Source organism: Medicago sativa, chromosome 2 (assembly GCF_051527215.1).
Source record: "Medicago sativa cultivar Bolivia chromosome 2, Bolivia_mono, whole genome shotgun sequence".
In the NCBI taxonomy this organism is placed as follows: domain Eukaryota; kingdom Viridiplantae; phylum Streptophyta; class Magnoliopsida; order Fabales; family Fabaceae; genus Medicago; species Medicago sativa.
In genome coordinates this window covers 74,655,085-74,673,519 of record NC_140750.1, presented here as the reverse complement: position 1 = coordinate 74,673,519, position 18,435 = coordinate 74,655,085, and the positions used below count along the sequence as shown (strand labels likewise).

The window sequence follows — 18,435 nt, the reverse complement described above, 5'->3', positions numbered from 1 at the left end:
AATTTTTTTAATAAGCATGTATTTTATCAACTTAGCATATTACATCTGCATTTGTCTAACGTAAAATCTCATCAAATGCCAAAAGTAAATGAATTTGAAAAAAATATTAAGTTTGAATAAAAAATATAGCATTAAAGCGAATGACATCTACTAACTAAAATTTAAGATAAAAAAAAAATCAAACAAATGACATTCAAAAACTAACAAATCAGTTTATCATAATGTTAGGCCTTCCAATAGAGCCTACATTAGGTTGGATAATCATGTTATGTTAATAGCAACCAAACAAGTTAGATTGACACTACGTCTTCACAAAAAACCTTAAGGCACTAGGTAAATGGGCCAATAAACCTTAAGGCACACAGTTGGTTGAAAATGTTACCATATTTTAACCAACTGTGTGATTACATGTGTTCTTAATTATGTGACATAGTCATGGAAAGTAAAATAGAGACACAACATGTTCAAAAATTTGGGTTGATGATGATTTCGTGGATATATGTTTATGTTCCTTTCTTTCACGAGAAGAGATAAAGAAAATTAGAAGAAACACAATGAATACGAAAAAGGACATTGGATATGAGAGAAATAATAAGAGAAAAAAATATGCAGTGTGTTTTGTCCATAATAGAGTAGTGAATAATACGAGTTGTCGTTAATTTTATAGATTTGTTGAAGGAATTGAGGAATCTTGAGTAATTATTTTACAAACAAATTAGACTTAATTAAAAAAACTCAATATAATTTTAAAATGTTTAATAAGCATGTATTTTCTAAACTCAACATAACACATCTGCATTTTTCGATTGTTATATCCCACCTAATATCAAAATTAAAGGAATTTAAAATAATAGAAGTTGAATAAAAATATAGTATGAAAATGAATTTTAACATAAGAGAAATGATAAGGGAAAAAAATTAAGGAGTGTGTGCTTTGTCTGTGAAAGTATACGGAATATATTGAGTTGTTGGGGGACTACCGGGGATCCAAAAACTAACAAAAAAATTCATCATAATTTTGGAACTACCAGGGAATCCTACACTGGGTACGATTCCCACAGTATACTAGAAACCACACGACTGAGATTGATACCACATCCTTACAAAATATCTTATAGCATCAAGTATATGAGTCTTTTTTACTGATACCTTATTCGAAATCTACTATTCCATCCAATATAGAACTTTAAGGAATTAACTAGGTATATGGTATATCATTTAAATGTTCTTTAAAATTTACTCTTGCTTTCATGCAAAACTTTAACTCACAATTGACACATTAACATCTCTTCTTCAAGTATGAGACTCTTTGCATCTGTGATCTACCACCTTGAATCACTCCCGCTTTCCCCACAAAGTCGAATCGAATAGAGATGAACCACACAAATAAGAATGATACCACATTTTCACCCAATATTTTAAGGCACTAAGTGTATGAATTTTTTCACTCATATGTTGTTCAACCTTCAATCATCTACTCAATGTTAGACTATAACTTACATTTGATACATCACGACATTATCTCCCTCAAATATGAAAAAATTCTAGCCCGTGCTTGGCACGAGTATCCATACTAGTAAAGTATAAACTGAATTATCCTCTCTTTTATACAGAAAAAGTTAACAGGTTCGTCATTAATAAAAAATTTAATATCCAAAATATTCTTGGACACGTAGTCTTTCAGAAATACATACATATTATAGGATCAATTCCAACATTATCAAATTTTATGACTGAAATAAAATAACAAGGATAAAAAATAATTGTTTTAATATAAATGAGTCAAAAATAAAAATTGATTATGGTTAAAAGTAAAACGAAGCTAAAATAATTTATGTTTGGTTATAGATTTATATAAAAGTGAGTTAAAAAAATTGAGTGTAAGCATAAAAAACTCCAATATCGTCCCCGTGAGCATAGCTCAGTTGATAGGGGCATGCATTGTTATATGCAGGAGCTGGAGTTCGAACCCGGACACCCCACTCATTCATCTTGAAAAAAGTGAATTTTAACCATTAGACTATTTGACAAAAAAAAACTCCAATATTTAGCTTCAATTGAAAATTAATTCCGTCAAAAGCAACTCCAATATTTCAAAATTAAATTCTTAATTTCTAGAATCAATTTTGACTCTTTGAAAAATGGAACCAAACATCCATGGTTTGGAGAACATATCTTTTATCACTCCTAACATTTCCTACCGCCTCCAATTTATAAAACTCTATGAAATATTGCTTCAGAAAAAAAAAAAAACTCTATGAAATATTTTATACCTACAGTTAAAACTCTATAAATTAATAATGTCAGGACCGGAGAAATTTATTAATTTAGAGAGTTATTAATTTATCGATAAATTAATAATTATTAATTTAAAGAGTTTTTAAGTAATTATACTGTACATACCAAACAAAAAGGCAAATTAGTCTATGCTTAGAATTACGTTGCAGCGAACCTTGGGACTCAACGTAAATTAGTAACTAGTGTGTTCATATGCATTGGAAATCAATAATGACTTTTGAAGTACAGTAAATGTAAACAATAGGAACAAATGTGTTCAATGTATTCTTAATATTTTTTTTTTTCAGTTTCTATGAATTATTAATTTATGATTTTCTTGGGACCGAAAATTATAAAGGGATCTCCCGAAAAATTATTATCTTATTATTTTATCGAGTTTTTCAATTTTTTACATTGGCCCAAGTCGGGACCGGACAAATTTATTATTTTAGAGAGTTTATTAATTTACCGAGTATTAAATTAAAGAGTTTCTACTGTATATATTAGTAAAAATTAGTAACTACTAAATTACCCTTAATTTACATATATATTCAATTCAACTTTTCATCTTCTAAAGTTTTTTGATAGTATTATGGATTCAAATTCAATTATTCATTTCTTTGTATGCTAGGGATGGCAACTGGACCCAGGCCCTATGGGTACCCGCAAAAAATACACATAATGGGTAGAGTAAAACCCTGCATTTTTAGGTTTGGGCACGGGTCCGGGTAATACCCACAAATTATTTTTAGGTTAGAATTTAGAAAGGTTAATAAGAGAGAGAAAAAAAAAAGATGCATTAATTAAGGCTTAAACTTTGCAACATTGCACATGTTAGAAAACTCCATATCATAAATAATTTATTTATTTTATAACGTCAAAAAAAAATTATTTATTTTTGGTGTATAATTTATTTATTTATTTAGCTCTTTAAGCCTAAACCTAAACTTAAACCAAAAAACTTCTTAATACAATAACAACTCCATCATGCCAGTGTACAATTTTTTAGGGATATTTTGGATGTTTTTTATTTGACTAAATACTATGATTCATACTATTTTATGAGTTAATTTTAAAAAATTTGGACCGTCGTTTTATTTCAATTGTGATGTTTTTTATTGTCTTTTCATAGTTAAAGTGCGGGTAATGGGTGCGGGTATGAGCACTTAGGTACCCATAGGGTATGAGGAAGGTACTAGAGTTGTTGCCCACGAAGGTACGGACACGGATACAGGTATTTTTTACAAATGCGGGTATGGAAAAGGGCACTGTAGTACCTACCCACAGGGTACCCATTGCCATCCCTAACGTATGCTGAACTGTACTCCTACTTCTAATATTCCCTCAAGAACTTAATAAGCAAGTTATTTGCCATTAAGAAGTCTGTTTGTGGGGCCTACTTCAACATACGAACCAAGCTCATGCCTAACCAAAAACAACAACACAAAATGCTCTTTCTTGTGTCTGTTTCATTTATTTCACTCTCCAAATTTCATTTTGTTATTCTCTTCTTCTAGGGTTTACTTTCTATTTTTCGCCACTGGAAGCTTCACAAATTCAACTAATTGGTAAAATCCTTCACTTCTTTTTCTTCATTCTCTTTCATTTTTCATGTTTTTTTGTATATTTTTCTTCTACATTTATATTTTCATCCCTTTTGTCTAGAAAAATCAATATCATACAATGTTAGATCAGAGCTACTAAACGTGTATGTTCATATTTATTTATATGTTGAAACTTTAAAAGTTTACATTTTTTTTACATGGTCATTGGTTTATGATTAAAACTTGAAATGTCTATTTTGATTTTTGAGTATTTTCATGGGTATTATTTGATTAATGTCCTAGAAATTTTTCAAAGCTAAAAGTTGAAGCTTTTATCCTTTGTTCCCAGGATTTTGAGGTGTTTGTGTTATAGCTGAGAGTTTAAAGTTTTCTATAGTTCAATCATGGATGTTGTTGAGGCTTCTGATAACCCAAATTTATGTGTTGGTGATGATGAAGGACACTTCAATTTTAAATGGCTCACATCATTTGATAAAAAAACTTCGCATTCAGATTCTCGTGAAGACAATGAATCCGAAGATGATGATGATGTTCCTTTGTCAGCAAGGTTTCCTAAGAAGAGGGATAGGGTATCTGATAACAACAATTCCTTGTGCGGTTTGATGAAGAAATCTAAGGTGTCCCAGACACCATATGATGATAATGACGATGACGATAACGACAACAAGGATGATGACGATGGCGACGTTCCTATTTCCTCGAGAATGAAAACGCAGGCCATGTCAATTGATATATCATTTTCCTCACTCAAAAAACAACTTGCATTTGTAGAAAAATCATTTGAGGAATGTGAAGGGAAGAGAGAAGTAGAAGAGAAGAGATTGCAGTCCATAAAGAGAGATATTGAGGAGTGCTGCAAAGAGCTGGAAAATAAGAAAAAGGAAATTAGTGATGTTGGAAGAATTAAGGAAGCATACAAGAAAATGCAGGGGAAAATTGAAGAATGTGTCAAGGATTTCGTAGCAAAGGAAGCACAGCTCTCTTTGATGGAAAACTTGATTGGAGAGCGCAATCAAGAACTCAACACAAAAGAGCTGGAACTTCGTAATGTCATGGATAACATTTCAAAACAGAAGGAATTGGAAGGCCAATTGGTGAATGATTTGGTATCAAAACAGAAGCAATTTGAAAGCCGAATGAAGGAGCTCGAATCAAAAGAAAAGAAATTCGATGGACAAATGAAGGAGTTCCGGTCAAAAGAGGAGGAATTTAACGGTAAAGTGAAGGAGTTTAAATCAAAGGAGGAGCAATTCAAAGGTCAGCTTACGGACTTCAAATCAAACGAGAAGAAATTTGAAGAACAATGGAAAGAACTCAAGTCAAAAGAGAATAAGTTCAAAGTACTAGTGAAAGAGCTCAAATTAAAAGACAAGCGATTTGGAGCACAAGTCAAAGATCCCGAGTCAAAGCTAAATAAGTTAGATGAACAACTGAAGGAGCCTGAGTTGACAGAGAAACAATATGCATTAATAGAAGAATATTTTGATGAGGAAAATGAATCTGGTAAATGATCTTATTCATCTAATTTATTGAAAGAGTTTCATTACAACTATTTCTTTTAATGATGTTGATATTTTTAATAATCTGATCTACATATATGAGGGAGCTTAAATATGTGCTGTCTATATATGCAGATACATGTTACATGGATGATGAATTTTGTCCTGCCATTGATGGAACAAGTTTGCAGTTGCTCCCAATTGAGCAGACTGATGAACCTGAGTCCCCTGGTGATGACGTTCAAGTCAATCTGCAAGGATTTTCAGATCCAGCAGAAGTTGTTTTGATTATAATACAGAACCCCATTATTCAAAAGTATAAGAAGGGAGACAATGATGCGATTATTGAAGAGAACCACATCTTTCTGCTAGAACAACTGATGAAAATCTCACCACATATTAAAACTTGTGTAAAAGAAAAAGCATTGAAGCTCGCTCTTGATTTGAAAGCTAATATGGAAGAAAATACTGAAAATTATTTGGTTCTCGGTTTTCTACTGCTTTTGTCAATTTATCAGTTGGTTACTTATTTCAACGAAGATGAAGTGTTGGAGCTTTTTGCATTTGTTGCTCAGCACAAGATAGCTGTTGAGTTGTTTGAGACCCTGGGTTTTGCAAATAAAGTTTCTGGTAAGTTAGTTTTATATCCTATTTGACAATGTTGAATCTTAGAACCGTGTTTCAAATATGGTTTGCAAATGTTTCTTAATTGTTTTCTTAATTTGGTATCTGGTTCTTTGAATTAAATTCGAATCATTAGATGTGTCTCATTGATCTTGGAATGTCCTTGTAGAGTTGGATTATCGATTATGAATTCTTAAGTCTTTCTGTGAATCTCTTTTTGAATTTATTTTGGTGTGATGGTGTTATAAGCTTCTAGTTCATGTTTCTGTCATTTTCTCATGTGATGAGAATTATTATTTTTTAATTTCAAGTGATATTCTGTTTATGATTTCCCTGCCATTCTTATCAACAGTCAGGATGAGGTAGTTAACTAATAGCTATTCATGATGAAAACCTCAAGTTCCTTGCTTGTATCCGAGATAGTAAAGGAAATGGGTGAAATGAACCTTTTTAAGAAATAGGACCACTCTTGTTTAAATTTGCTCAGGTCAATTATTTTTAGATGATAAGTAAAAACTACGCAGGATAGATACAAATATGCTATGATAGTATGATTAAGATATTGGCTTGATTGTGTTTCAGTTCTGTCATTTGTTAAGAGAAAATTAACATCTTTGTGTTAATGCTTGTAAATTGTTTACGTATCTCTTTCTTACGTATCTCTTCCATTTTCTAAATGGTTTAACGAATTTTGAATATTCAGTCTAATCCGGTAAATTTTTTTTGTTAACCAGAACTTATTTAATGTTTGTTCTAGTAAGTGTTGAGTTTTGATGAAATGAATTTTTTTTGCACCTCACAGATTTTGTTGAGAATCTGATTAGGAGGAAGCAATTTGATTCAGCTGTGCATATCACTTGGTTGAGAAGAATAAAGAAAGATTTGTGCTAGAAAAACCTAATGTAAAGAAATGTGGTAATGGAAATCGTCATTGGTTCAATCAAAGTTTTGGCAGCTCTGCGATTAGCAATGGAACCGTCATTGCAAAAAATATTTACACAAGATCATTCTCCCAATTCAAACACTATAGTAAAGGTTTCATCATCTTCGTCTCTGTCTTCATGTTCAATCGCAAATACAAAGAGCATTGAGCCCATGCTCGGATTTGATTCTTAATGGTGGTTCTGTCACCGCTTGATCATTCCAGGAACTTATTTATTTATAATCTTCCATTGATCCCTTCAGAGCTTCCTTTGTTTTGATAAAAGTTTATAGTTTCATTTTCTCTAGTTCATCATTTTTTATCTACTTCATTCTTACTTTTATTGTTTAATATAACTTTGATATGGCACTAGTTTTATTGTCATCTTAACTGCATAGCTCTTCAATGTAAGTATAACATTCCTTTTATGAAACAATTTTTTTTGTTGAATATCATTTATGAAACTTTTTAATCTCAACTATGTAGGGAATACATGGCATTTTTTTTTTTAAGATACAATATTTTAACTTAAAAATATACTATATTTTGGGGAAAAAAAATACACTATATTTTGGTGTAACATTTAGTTTGACTACATTGGATTTGACTTACGGTTAACTCGATTGTATGTTGGGTGAGGTTAACGTAAATTCTTTTGTGAGTGTTCTTTGAGTCTTTAATATATTTCTTGCCTCTGGCCAAACTCCTTCCCCTCATCATAAACAATTCTCTATATTTATACCATATAAATAAGAAATTAATTTTCACACATCGATCAACAATGTAATTTTTTGTTCTTCACAGACATCCAACCAAAGCACACAAAGTAGATACTTATGAAAGTATTTTAGGAAATAACTTAAAAAAAAGAGGTTATTTAATTTAGTCTAGCGTAAAAGAAATTTACATTACTACCAAATTTTATTGGAATATTTTTATTCTTTTGATTTCATCTTCCTACCTTAACTATTATATTGAAAATTTGACCTATACTTTTGAATTTGCATGTTTGAGTTCTGACAAGAAAAACATAATTTATAATATAAAATTAAAATGGATTTCACAAATAGTAACAAATATTTATTAAAATAATTTAATTTTTAACTTTTGGAAATATAAAGTGACACAATTTCTAATATATATTTTTGATATATTAACACGTGTCTGGACACATGTTTGCATTTTACTTTTTCCTTAGTACATTCGTAAAACAAAAAGATTATTGAGTATGATGGCATTTAACATAGAGAATTGCCTAAAAACATTAGCATATATATGTATAGCTGAAGTGAGAGGAAACTAACTAAGCGCTTGAACTTGAAATAATGACAGCGAGATACTAGCTAGCTGCTATCATCTTCCTCATTTATTTAAGTGTAAAAAACAAAAGATATATATATATATATATATTTTTTTTTTTTGGTAAATAAAACAAAAGATATTCTGTACATTGCCTCAAGGAAAAAGTGCATTGGGAAAGGATGTAGCTGCGTCTATATTAATTACGTAGATTAGATAGACTCATACTGATTAGTGTATAAGATGACATTTTAACCCATTAATTGTATGGTTTTGTGAGATTTAGTTGGGGTAAATGGGTAATTAATAATTAATAATAGTAGCAGTATATATCTTTATTTTTATAACAGTAAAAGCAGATAGAAGAAAACAGAGAGAAATAATTGAAAAAAGAAAGAAGAAAAAACACTGTCTTCTCGTCTGCTTCAACCCTCTTGTTCTTGCTCTTCCTCGCCCTCTCTCTTCACCACGACGGCTTCAACAACTCCATCTCTCGTGTCTCACCGTCGTCGCCATGGACAACAAATTGAACTAATTGGTAAAAATCTCCACTTTTTTCATGCCTTTTCTATATTTTTCTCCAACATTTTTCACTTTCATGCTATTTCTCAACAAAATCAATATCATGCAATGTTAATTAGACCTACTTTATAAAGTTTACATGGTCATTGTTTTCTGATTAAAACTTCAATGTCTATTTTCTAGCTAGTTTTTGTTTTGTTAAGATTTTACTAATGAAAATGTAATTTTGATTAATTTCCTAGAAATTGAATTTCAAGCTAAAAGTTGAAGCTTTTATCTTATCTTTTTTTTCCCAGGATTTTGAGGTGTTCATTTAATATCCGAGAGTTTACAGTTTCTATAGTTCATTGAATGATGGATGTTGTTGAGGCTTCTGATAAGTCAAAGTTTTGTGTTGGTGATGATGATGAAGATCACTTAAATTTTAAATGGCTCACATCATTCGATAAAAAAACATCGCATTCAGCTTCACATGAAGACTTTGAATCTGAAGATGATGATGATGATGTTCCTTTGTCAGCAAGGTTTCCTAAGAAGAGGGATACTACTACACTGCCAGTTAAGAGGGCATTTGATAACAACAGTTCCTTATGCGGTTTGATGAAGAAATCCAAGGTGTCCCCAACACCATATGATGATAATGCCGTTAAGGACTACAATGATTATGTTCCTGCCATGTCCACTGATAAATCAATTTCCGAACTCAAAAAAGAACTTGCATTTATAGAAAAATCATTTGAGAAATGCAGAAGGGACATGCAAGTTGAAAAGAAGAGATTGCATTCCATAAAGAGAGATATTGAGGAGTGCTGCAGAGAACTTAAAAATAAGCAAAAGGAAATTAGTTATGTTGGAAGAATTAACGAAGAAGCTCACAAGAAAATGCAGGGAAAAATTGAAGAATGTGTCAAGGATTTTGTAGCAAAGGAAGGACAGCTCTATTTGGTGGAGGAATTGATTCGAGAGCGCAAGCAAGAACTCAAGACAAAAGAGTTGGAACTTCGTCAAGTCACGGATAACATTTCAAAACAGAAGGAATTTGAAAGCCAAGTGAAGGAGCTAGGGAATGATTTGGTATCAGAACACATGCATTACAAAAGCCGCATGGAGGAGCTTGAGTCAAAAGAGAAGCAACTTGAAGGCCGATTGAAGGAGCATGAATCCGAAGAAAAAGAATTTGAAGACCAAGTGAATCAGCTGGAATCTAAAGAGAGGCATTTCAATAACTGGGTGGAGGAGTTCAATACGAAATTGATGCCATTGAAAGGACAATTTAAGGAACTTGCTTCTAAAGAGAAGCAACTCGATGGCCAAGTGAAGGAGCTGGAATCTAAAAAGAAGCAGTTTGAAAACCGAATCAAGGAGCTTGAGTCAAAAGAGAAGCAGCATGAAGGCCGGGTGAAGGAGCTTGCATCAAAAGAGAGAGAATTTGAAGGCCAGGTGAAGGAGCTGAAATCTAAAAAGAAGCTGTTTGAAATCCAAGTCAAGGAGTTAGAGTCAAAAGAAAACCAACTTGTAGACCAAATGAAGGAGTTTAAATCAAAAGAGAGGGAATTTGAAGGCCAAATGAAGGAACTGGCATCAAAACAGAAGCATTTCAAAAGGAGAATGAAGGAGCTTGAGTCAAAAGAGAAGCAACATGAAGGTCAAGTGAAGGAGCGTGAATTAAAAGAGAGAGAATTTAAAAGCCAAGTGAGGGAGCTGGAATCTAAAAAGAAGCAATTTGAAAGACAAGTAAAGGAGTTGGAGTCAAAATATAACCGTGTAGGCCAAGTGAAGGAGTTTGAACCAAAAGAGAGGGAATTTGAAGGCGAAGCGAAGGAACTGGTATTGATGGTATTGAAACAGAAGCATTTAGAAAGCCAAGTGAAAGAGCTTGAGTCGAAAGCGAAGCAAGATGAAGTCCGATTGAAGGAGCACGAATTGAACGAGAGAGAACTTAAAGGTCAAGTGAATGATTTGGTATCAAAACAGGATCATTTCGAAAGCCAAATGAAGGAGCTTGAGTCAAAAGAGAAGCAACATGAAGGCCGAGTGAAGGAGCTGGAATCAGAAAAGAAGCATTTCGAGAGCCAACTGAAGGAGCTTGAATCAAAAGAAAATCAATTCAAAGAACAAATGAAAGAGTTCCAGTCAAAAGAGGAGGAACTCAAAGGTCAACTGAAAGAGTTTGAATCAAAAGAAAAGAAATTCAAAGAACAAATGAAGGAGTTCCACGCAAAAGAGGGGGAATTCAAAGGTCAAGTGAAGGAGTTTGAATCAAAGGAGGAGGAGTTCAAAGGTCAAGTTAAGGAACTCAAATCAAAAGAGAAGCAATTTGAAGAACGATGGAAAGAACTCGAGACAAATGAGAATAAGTTCAAACTACTGGTCAAAGAGCTCAAGTTAAACGAGAAACAGTTTGAAGAACAAGTTAGGGATCCTGAGTCAAAGTTGGAAAAATTTGATGGACACCGGAAGGAGTCTGAGTTGAGAGAAAAACAATATGAACGGTTAATAAAAGATTTTGATGAGGAAAACAAATCGGGTAAATGTTCTTATTCATCTAGTTTAATGATGTTGATATATTTAATAATCTGATCTACATTTTCTTAAAAAAATAATAATGATGATGTTAAAGTAGTATATCTTGCTCTTAGTCTTGACAAAAAAAATGTAGTGTATCTTAGTCAAGTTGACAAGCTTGTCCAGTTTTTATATCACACACACACACAGTCAAGCTAAGTTGGATTATATTTTTCAACCGTGATATTTAATGAATCTAAAATGCGAAAACCCCATAGATAAGTTTAATTATAAAATTATAGTTCTGCTAATGATAGATATGTATATTAATGTAGATTTAGTTTTTCAGGTAGATTGCAAATAGTGTAAACCTCGTAAGTTAAAATGTAGGTTCAATATTCTGATAACCATTGAGGGGCACTTAATAGTCTTATTAGTGCAACTATTTATAGTTTTATTTAGGGTTATTTGTGCATTTGGTCCCTGTAACATGGGTGAATTTGGGTTCTAGACCCTACAAAGAAATCCTTACAGTTTACCACTATAATATTTGAACTCATTTATATTTAATCCCTCATTAACATTGTCATCGAAAAAGACCATGAATTGGCATTGGTTCAGTGACACGGCACATCCACGTGTCCAAAAATATTGATTCAGCCCAAATCATCACACCTGTACAAATAATGCAAAATTACTAAAATGCTCAGGGACTAAAATCAAAATAAAAAACGTAAAAACAGATTTCCTCCTCCTTGACTCTTTTCTTCAACAAACCAGAACTCAATTGCAGTTTTTTTGTGAAAATGGCAGAAAGACCTCCTGTTGTTCTTGGCATTCCTGTTGTTATTGCTCCTGGGCATGTTAAAAAGAAGGTAAAGGTTACAGAAAGACCACCTATTGCCCCTGCTGCAAAGAAATCAAACAAACCAAAGGTGAAGCATTTGGGACTACAAAGAAGAACAAGTGGAAGACTACGCACAATCAAGATGAGAACTATTGTCAAAGGTCCTGGTAGCAGCTCAGAAGCACCATTTGTGATTGATGATGATGATGAGATGTATGAAACTGTATCTGATGATGGTGAGATGAATGTGGCAGATAATGGTGATGGAAATTGTGGTAGAGATGGTGAGCTGACTCAAGAAACAATTAATCCAAAGATTGGACTGTGTATGGCAGCACTCAGGGCATTTGTTGTTAAGGATTGACTTTATGATCTTGTAATATGACACTTATGTACCAAGGAATGTGCTTATTTTGGATGTCTGTTTGTTAAGTACTTATGCACCAATGATGTGCTTATTTTGGTACTAATGCACTAGTAATGTGCTTATTTTGGTCATCTTTGTAAATTATGTACTTGTGCACCAATGATGTGCTTATTTTGGTACTAATACACTAATAATGTGCATATTTTAGATATCTTTGTAATGCAGTACTTAAGCACCATTTGTGTGTTTATGAATATGAATTCTGTTATCAAATTAATTACTCACCAAATAACAAACCTTGTGTAAAAGAAGCATTGAAGCTATCACTTGATTTGAAAGCTAACATGAAAGAAAATACTGAAAACTCTTTGGCAGTTCTTAGTTTTCCGTTGCTTTTGTCAGTTTGTGGATTGGTTACTTATTTTGATGAAGATGAAGTCTTGGAGCTTTTCGCATTTGTTGCTCAACACAAGATAGCTGTGAAGCTGTTTGGGACCCTGGGTTTTGCAAATAGTGTTCCTGGTACGTTTTTATTTATGCTTTGGTCAGTCACCGATATCTCTCCTTTTCTCTATTCTATGACATGTTAGACCATAGAATTATCAAATCCATATTGCAAGTGTGATTGTACCTTCTCTTAAATTCACATTGCAAGTGTTAGCTATCGGTGCTTGAGAAAAAATTGTACACAACATATGTGTGATTGTACAGATGTTTTTGAATAGGTTCGAATTTGATATCCTACTTTGAGAATGCTGAATCTTAGAACCGTGTTTCAAATATGGTTTGCAAGTTTTTTACATTTGTTTTCTTTATTTGGTGTCTGGTTCTTTATGGTTTGCAAGTTTTTCACAATTGTTTTCTTAATTTGGTGTCTGGTTCTTTAGATGAACTTGGAACCATTAAACATGTCTCGTCGCTTTTGGAATGTTCTTGTAGAGTTGTATTATGGATAATGAATTATTAAGTGGTGCATTGAATTGAACACAAGTGGAGCCAAATTGGTAAATATAGCTAATGCATTTCAAGTTTTCTGGGAATCTATTTTTGAATTTATTCGTGTATAACTGTGTTATAAGATTCTAGTTCCTGTTTCTGTCATTTTCTCATATGGTAATTTTTTAAGCACCGTATCTTTTTGTATTTAAATAAAGTCTTAAAATATTTTCTTTACATTTTTTTTTTGAAAATGTTCATAGAGATATAGTTAATTCCTCTTTATTTCAAGTTACAATATCTTCACATTTAATTTTTTTTACATTTGCTATATTGATATACTGAACAATTATCTGAGAATGCAGTTGACTTTGAGTTCCCAGCACTCAACTTGTTGCTCACCCTCGTACTACTCTTCAAAAGCATCTCACAAATGAAGTAAGCAGATCGAACTTATTGGTTATTTTTTCTAATATTTACTCTGATTTTGTATAGGGACTGGAATATTTAAGTCCAAAGAAAGATTAAAGTCAAAATATTTGTGTGAACTTGGAGTTAGTATTCAAAATATGAATATGAAACTTAATGAAGTTGATGTTCTATTTTTCAAATTGGAGTTAGTATTCAAAATATGAATATGAAACTCACAGTGAAAATATTAGAAAAATAATGTCTTGTCTTCTTATCAAATTGTGGAAAGAGGACATAACTTCCTTTGTGATTGTCTTAAGGCAAAACAATAAACTCAAGTTGTGGAAGGTAGAGCTTATAATGAATATTTGAATGGTTGTCAATCCTCTCCCATGGATTTCTATAAATGTAACATTGATGCATATTTAGCTTTAGCATGGGCATTCGTGATCACTGTGGTAATTTTATTCGATCAAGAACAGTTTGAAACCCTTATTGCGTATCTATTCTTGAAGGTGAAACTACATGTCTCCTTAAAGCTCTCCAATGGGTCATAGAACTAAGCCTACTTAATGTCTTTTTCGAGTTAGATGATTTGAGGATTGTTAATTGTCTTTATGACCTCTTGATCACATCTCTCACTTGGGTGCTATTTTTAAGTATGGTAAGTTCCTTCTTAGTTCTTTTACAAACTATGGTGTTGGTTTTGTTAGGCGATTAACAAATGGCGTAACTCATTCTTTAGCAAGGGCGACAACATTCACAGCTAATCCCAATGTTTTTTTATCATCCGTCACTTTATATTTCCCTTTCGATTTTGATGATTTCTCCAATCGTCCTAATAGATGATTTCTCCAAGTAAACTATCTACAACTAAACAATCCAATGAACTAGTAGAATATTCAAACGCATGAACGATTTGAGAAGTATTTTACATGAGCAAATTCATTTTTTGTTCTCTTAATTTTCAAAAAGCACGATGAGATAAATTCGGCTATAATATAACAATTGGGATCAATTCCACACATAATATATATGGGAGAGTTGTGGCTGAAATTAAAGTCATCATAGAACTCTAAAATAGAAGTTAGTTAATTTGAGTACAATTGAAATTGGTAATTAGCATGAAATCAAACCTTTCCAACCAAGATTAATAGAGTGAAAGTAATTCCACACATAATATTTATATGAGTTGAATGATATTTTAGAATAGAGACATCAATCAATAGAGTGAAGGTAAATTATATTTGTTTATATCCAAGATCGATGAAATATTTTTTATATCTTTTTATTTACTACACTGTCATGTTGAGTTCATTCGAAGCAAGCAAGCAAACAGGCAAGACCACTTCAAAATCAAAATTAAAGATCGGGTCATTTGATTTTTTTTGTTTGTTTTGTTTTGGTATTGAAGTTGCCGATCAAAAAAGTCATTTTTTTATCACAAAGATGTTGGATTAATTATTTAATTAATCAATTATGGATTGACAATAATCAATTATTGTAAGTTGATGTCATAATATAAATTATGGTCTATTGTGTTAAGCACTAATTACATGATGAATTTGAGTGATTGGGCTTTTGTTACTAAATGGACCGTGATGGGTTGAACCATTTAGATAAGCCCAATGAGAGGTCTCTGCCCTCAGCCGTTTAGCTATTTAAACGTCATCCCATTAGACGGTTAATTATTCTGAAGATTGGTGAGAAAACCTAGAGCTAGACGGAATGAGGGTAGTTACCCCTCTCATAGTTGTCGGCGTTGTCTACTTTTTTGTTATTGATGATATGCTATAATTTGTATCTAGTGATTCATGGCTAAACCCTAAAACTTTCATCAATTGGTATCAAAGCCAAATAGATACATATTATGGCTATCATCGTATTCTATTGTTTTTGTGGAATCATTCTAATCCTGGTCTTATTAGATCAAATTTTAATATTAAAATTCTTGTTTAAAGTTTGATCTAGGGTTTAATTGTATATGGTTGAATAAAACTTATTTTGTGTGAGGAGATCAATCTGTTTGTCGTAACTCTCTTGCTATGTTTGTCGTAATTCTCTCTTATGCAAATATAAATTAAAGGAGAGAATTTACTTACGTTTTCCTTTGAAACTCAAAGTTGTGATATAAACATATGTTTATGCTGTGAATGCCGAATTCAACGTATTCGTCCTTTTGGTACAAAGAATTCCAATTTTGATCTAAAATTTTATTCGACAAATTTATGAAATTGATGTGAAATCCTTCTGTTTTCTGACTCGCGATCAAAACCTTTTTTTTTTTTTTAAAACTGCTGCGTTACGTTGCTGGAATATGAGATCGGGTCGGGTCCAATTCGGGTCGTTTCGACCCGTTTTCTTTGCAAACCGGGTAAAAAAAAAAAAAAAAAACTTGATGGAAAACCCAGACATGTGTTAGCGCGTGCCATTTTCTAAAGTTCCAAACTTTATTCGCTTTAAATGCCAAATAAGTTGTTTACTATTCTTATAATTTTGGCACATTTATTTTACACGTATAAATATTTTATATGATATTATTTGGGGATAATTAAATTATATTCTCACATTTTGGTTGTGTGAAAATTACATGAATATTCCTTATTCTTGATTGACATTTTTGAGAAATTTTACCCTCTCAAACTTGGGATTGATGTGTCAATGAGGAATTTTACATCCCTAATTAACTAGTAAATATTATATTATTTTGGGATATAAATATAATTTATCTTGTACCCAAAATATTCGGAAGATTTGATTTATTTTATACCCTTAAAATTTGGGATTTAAACTATTTTTGAAATCTCTAAATTTTTGATGTAAATTGATATGAAAATCATATGTTCTTTTAAATCATGCATTCTTTAGATTTGAGTCTAAAATATAACACTTATGTAAATTATTCTTTTAAAGTGTTAGTATTGTGAAGAATCTTTAGACTCAGTCTTATATTATTGTCTCAAATATCTTGTATAAACTAATATATTTTTGAGAATTGTTGATATTGTATTTTTTGATGCATGGATTTCAAAATTTTGTCAAATCTTGAAAAGATCATATATCGATTAAATTGAGAATAATTTATTTCAAATCATGTATTCTCAATATTTGAGCTTAAACTGTTTTTTGAAAATTCTCTCTTATATTTACTATTGTGAATTTATAGAAGGCTCAATTTTGTTAATTTTAATGCCAAGTATAATTAATTTATATTTTACGATTTTAAATATTCTTGGCATTATAAATATTGTAATGTAAGATATTCTTGAATTCATATTGTCTTAGCATAAAGATCCAAAGTTCACTAATTGATCATTCTTTTGGCAACATATTTAAACTAAGACACTTGTCTTTGATTCTTGTCACAAATTGTTTTGAAGGGTCCTCATAATATTTTGTTTTCAAAATGAGTATAGTGAGTTCTATATATATGTCATTTATATTAATTGAATATAATATTGACATATTTCTCTTTAATATACATTATGCTTTCTGCTATACTCTCTAATCTAGACCCGTAATTTATTACTCTAAATTTTGTGATAAATACTATTAGTGTGTCTTGTCGCAATTAAATATTTGGATCACAATTATGTTAAACTATGTATTTTTGTATATAGTAAATAATGCATTATTGCATTTTTTATGCTAAAATTATAATGATGAATTAAAATTTGTAAGCCTCTTTGTTGTTTATCTGTTAACTATTATCAAAACAACTTATTAAGAATGGAGGCAATTTTTTGAAATATGTATCATCCTTACATCTGGATTCTTATATAAATCATATTGATTTATAATTAGAGTCTCACATATGCTTATTTATAATTGCTTATTCTCTATTGATGAATATTTTTGAGATGACTATATTATAAGATATTCTCGTTAAGTCATCAAAATTCAGTGGCTCTAAGTATAAGGATGAATGTCACACTCTGCGAGGTAAGTTGTTATTTAATTATTTTATCCTCTTGTGACTTATTGCTTATTATTGCACATATGAAGAAATTTAGTTCTTCTTCTCGTTTGTTGTGCAATTATGATATCCTATATAGAAGTGAAATCCTTTTTCAGAATATTCTAAACAAAACTCTGTAGTTATATACTATTTTCTTACTATAATGCTCCATTTTGTATTTGTGTTTTTTCTAATTTATAGTGGGAGTATTGAAAAATTTTATTCTAAGAGTTCTTTTCTGGATAAATTAGAAAACTATTTGACACACTTCTATTCCAAATAACAACTTTTGTTATTATACTACTTCATATAAAAGAAATTCTAAAGTCATATTTATGATGTGCTAATTTAAAATATTGTTAAGCACATTTTTCTATCATTTGAATATGACCGAAGTTGAGTAAATTTAAGTATAATTGTTTATGCATGATATTATTGTATCATATTCTCTTAAGCATAAACATTATTTATTTGTATAATTGTAATCTCACCTATCGTGGGTACAATTATGCAAATTTTCTTAAATAGATTAGCATTATATTGATAACAGTTATACCCTATCGGTGTGTTGTTATTAATATAATTGTTATTATTCAATGTACCTAAAATGTTTATACTTATGTCAATTATAATTAGAATACTCTATCAATGTTTAAATTTTGTAAGACATAAGAATGGTATATTGTGATGATATAGTTTTTAC

General features: G+C 31.2%; 2 protein-coding genes across 2 annotated transcripts; both read left to right on the top strand.

Moving 5' to 3' along the window:
• Positions 1-3,663: 3,663 nt before the first annotated feature.
• On the top strand, positions 3,664-7,337 carry LOC146950691 (uncharacterized). Its single transcript, XM_085746662.1, has 4 exons — positions 3,664-3,845; positions 4,171-5,345; positions 5,477-5,971; positions 6,768-7,337. Exons 2-4 carry the CDS (start codon positions 4,226-4,228, stop codon positions 6,854-6,856), a joined length of 1,704 nt encoding a protein of 567 aa, XP_085602788.1. The 5' UTR covers positions 3,664-3,845; positions 4,171-4,225; the 3' UTR covers positions 6,857-7,337.
• Positions 7,338-8,543: 1,206 nt separating this feature from the next.
• LOC146950690 (uncharacterized) lies at positions 8,544-12,700 on the top strand. Its single transcript, XM_085746661.1, has 3 exons — positions 8,544-8,724; positions 9,005-11,235; positions 12,027-12,700. The coding sequence occupies exons 2-3, from the start codon at positions 9,060-9,062 to the stop codon at positions 12,422-12,424; spliced, it is 2,574 nt and encodes an 857-aa protein (XP_085602787.1). The 5' UTR covers positions 8,544-8,724; positions 9,005-9,059; the 3' UTR covers positions 12,425-12,700.
• The last annotated feature ends 5,735 nt before the right edge of the window (positions 12,701-18,435 follow it).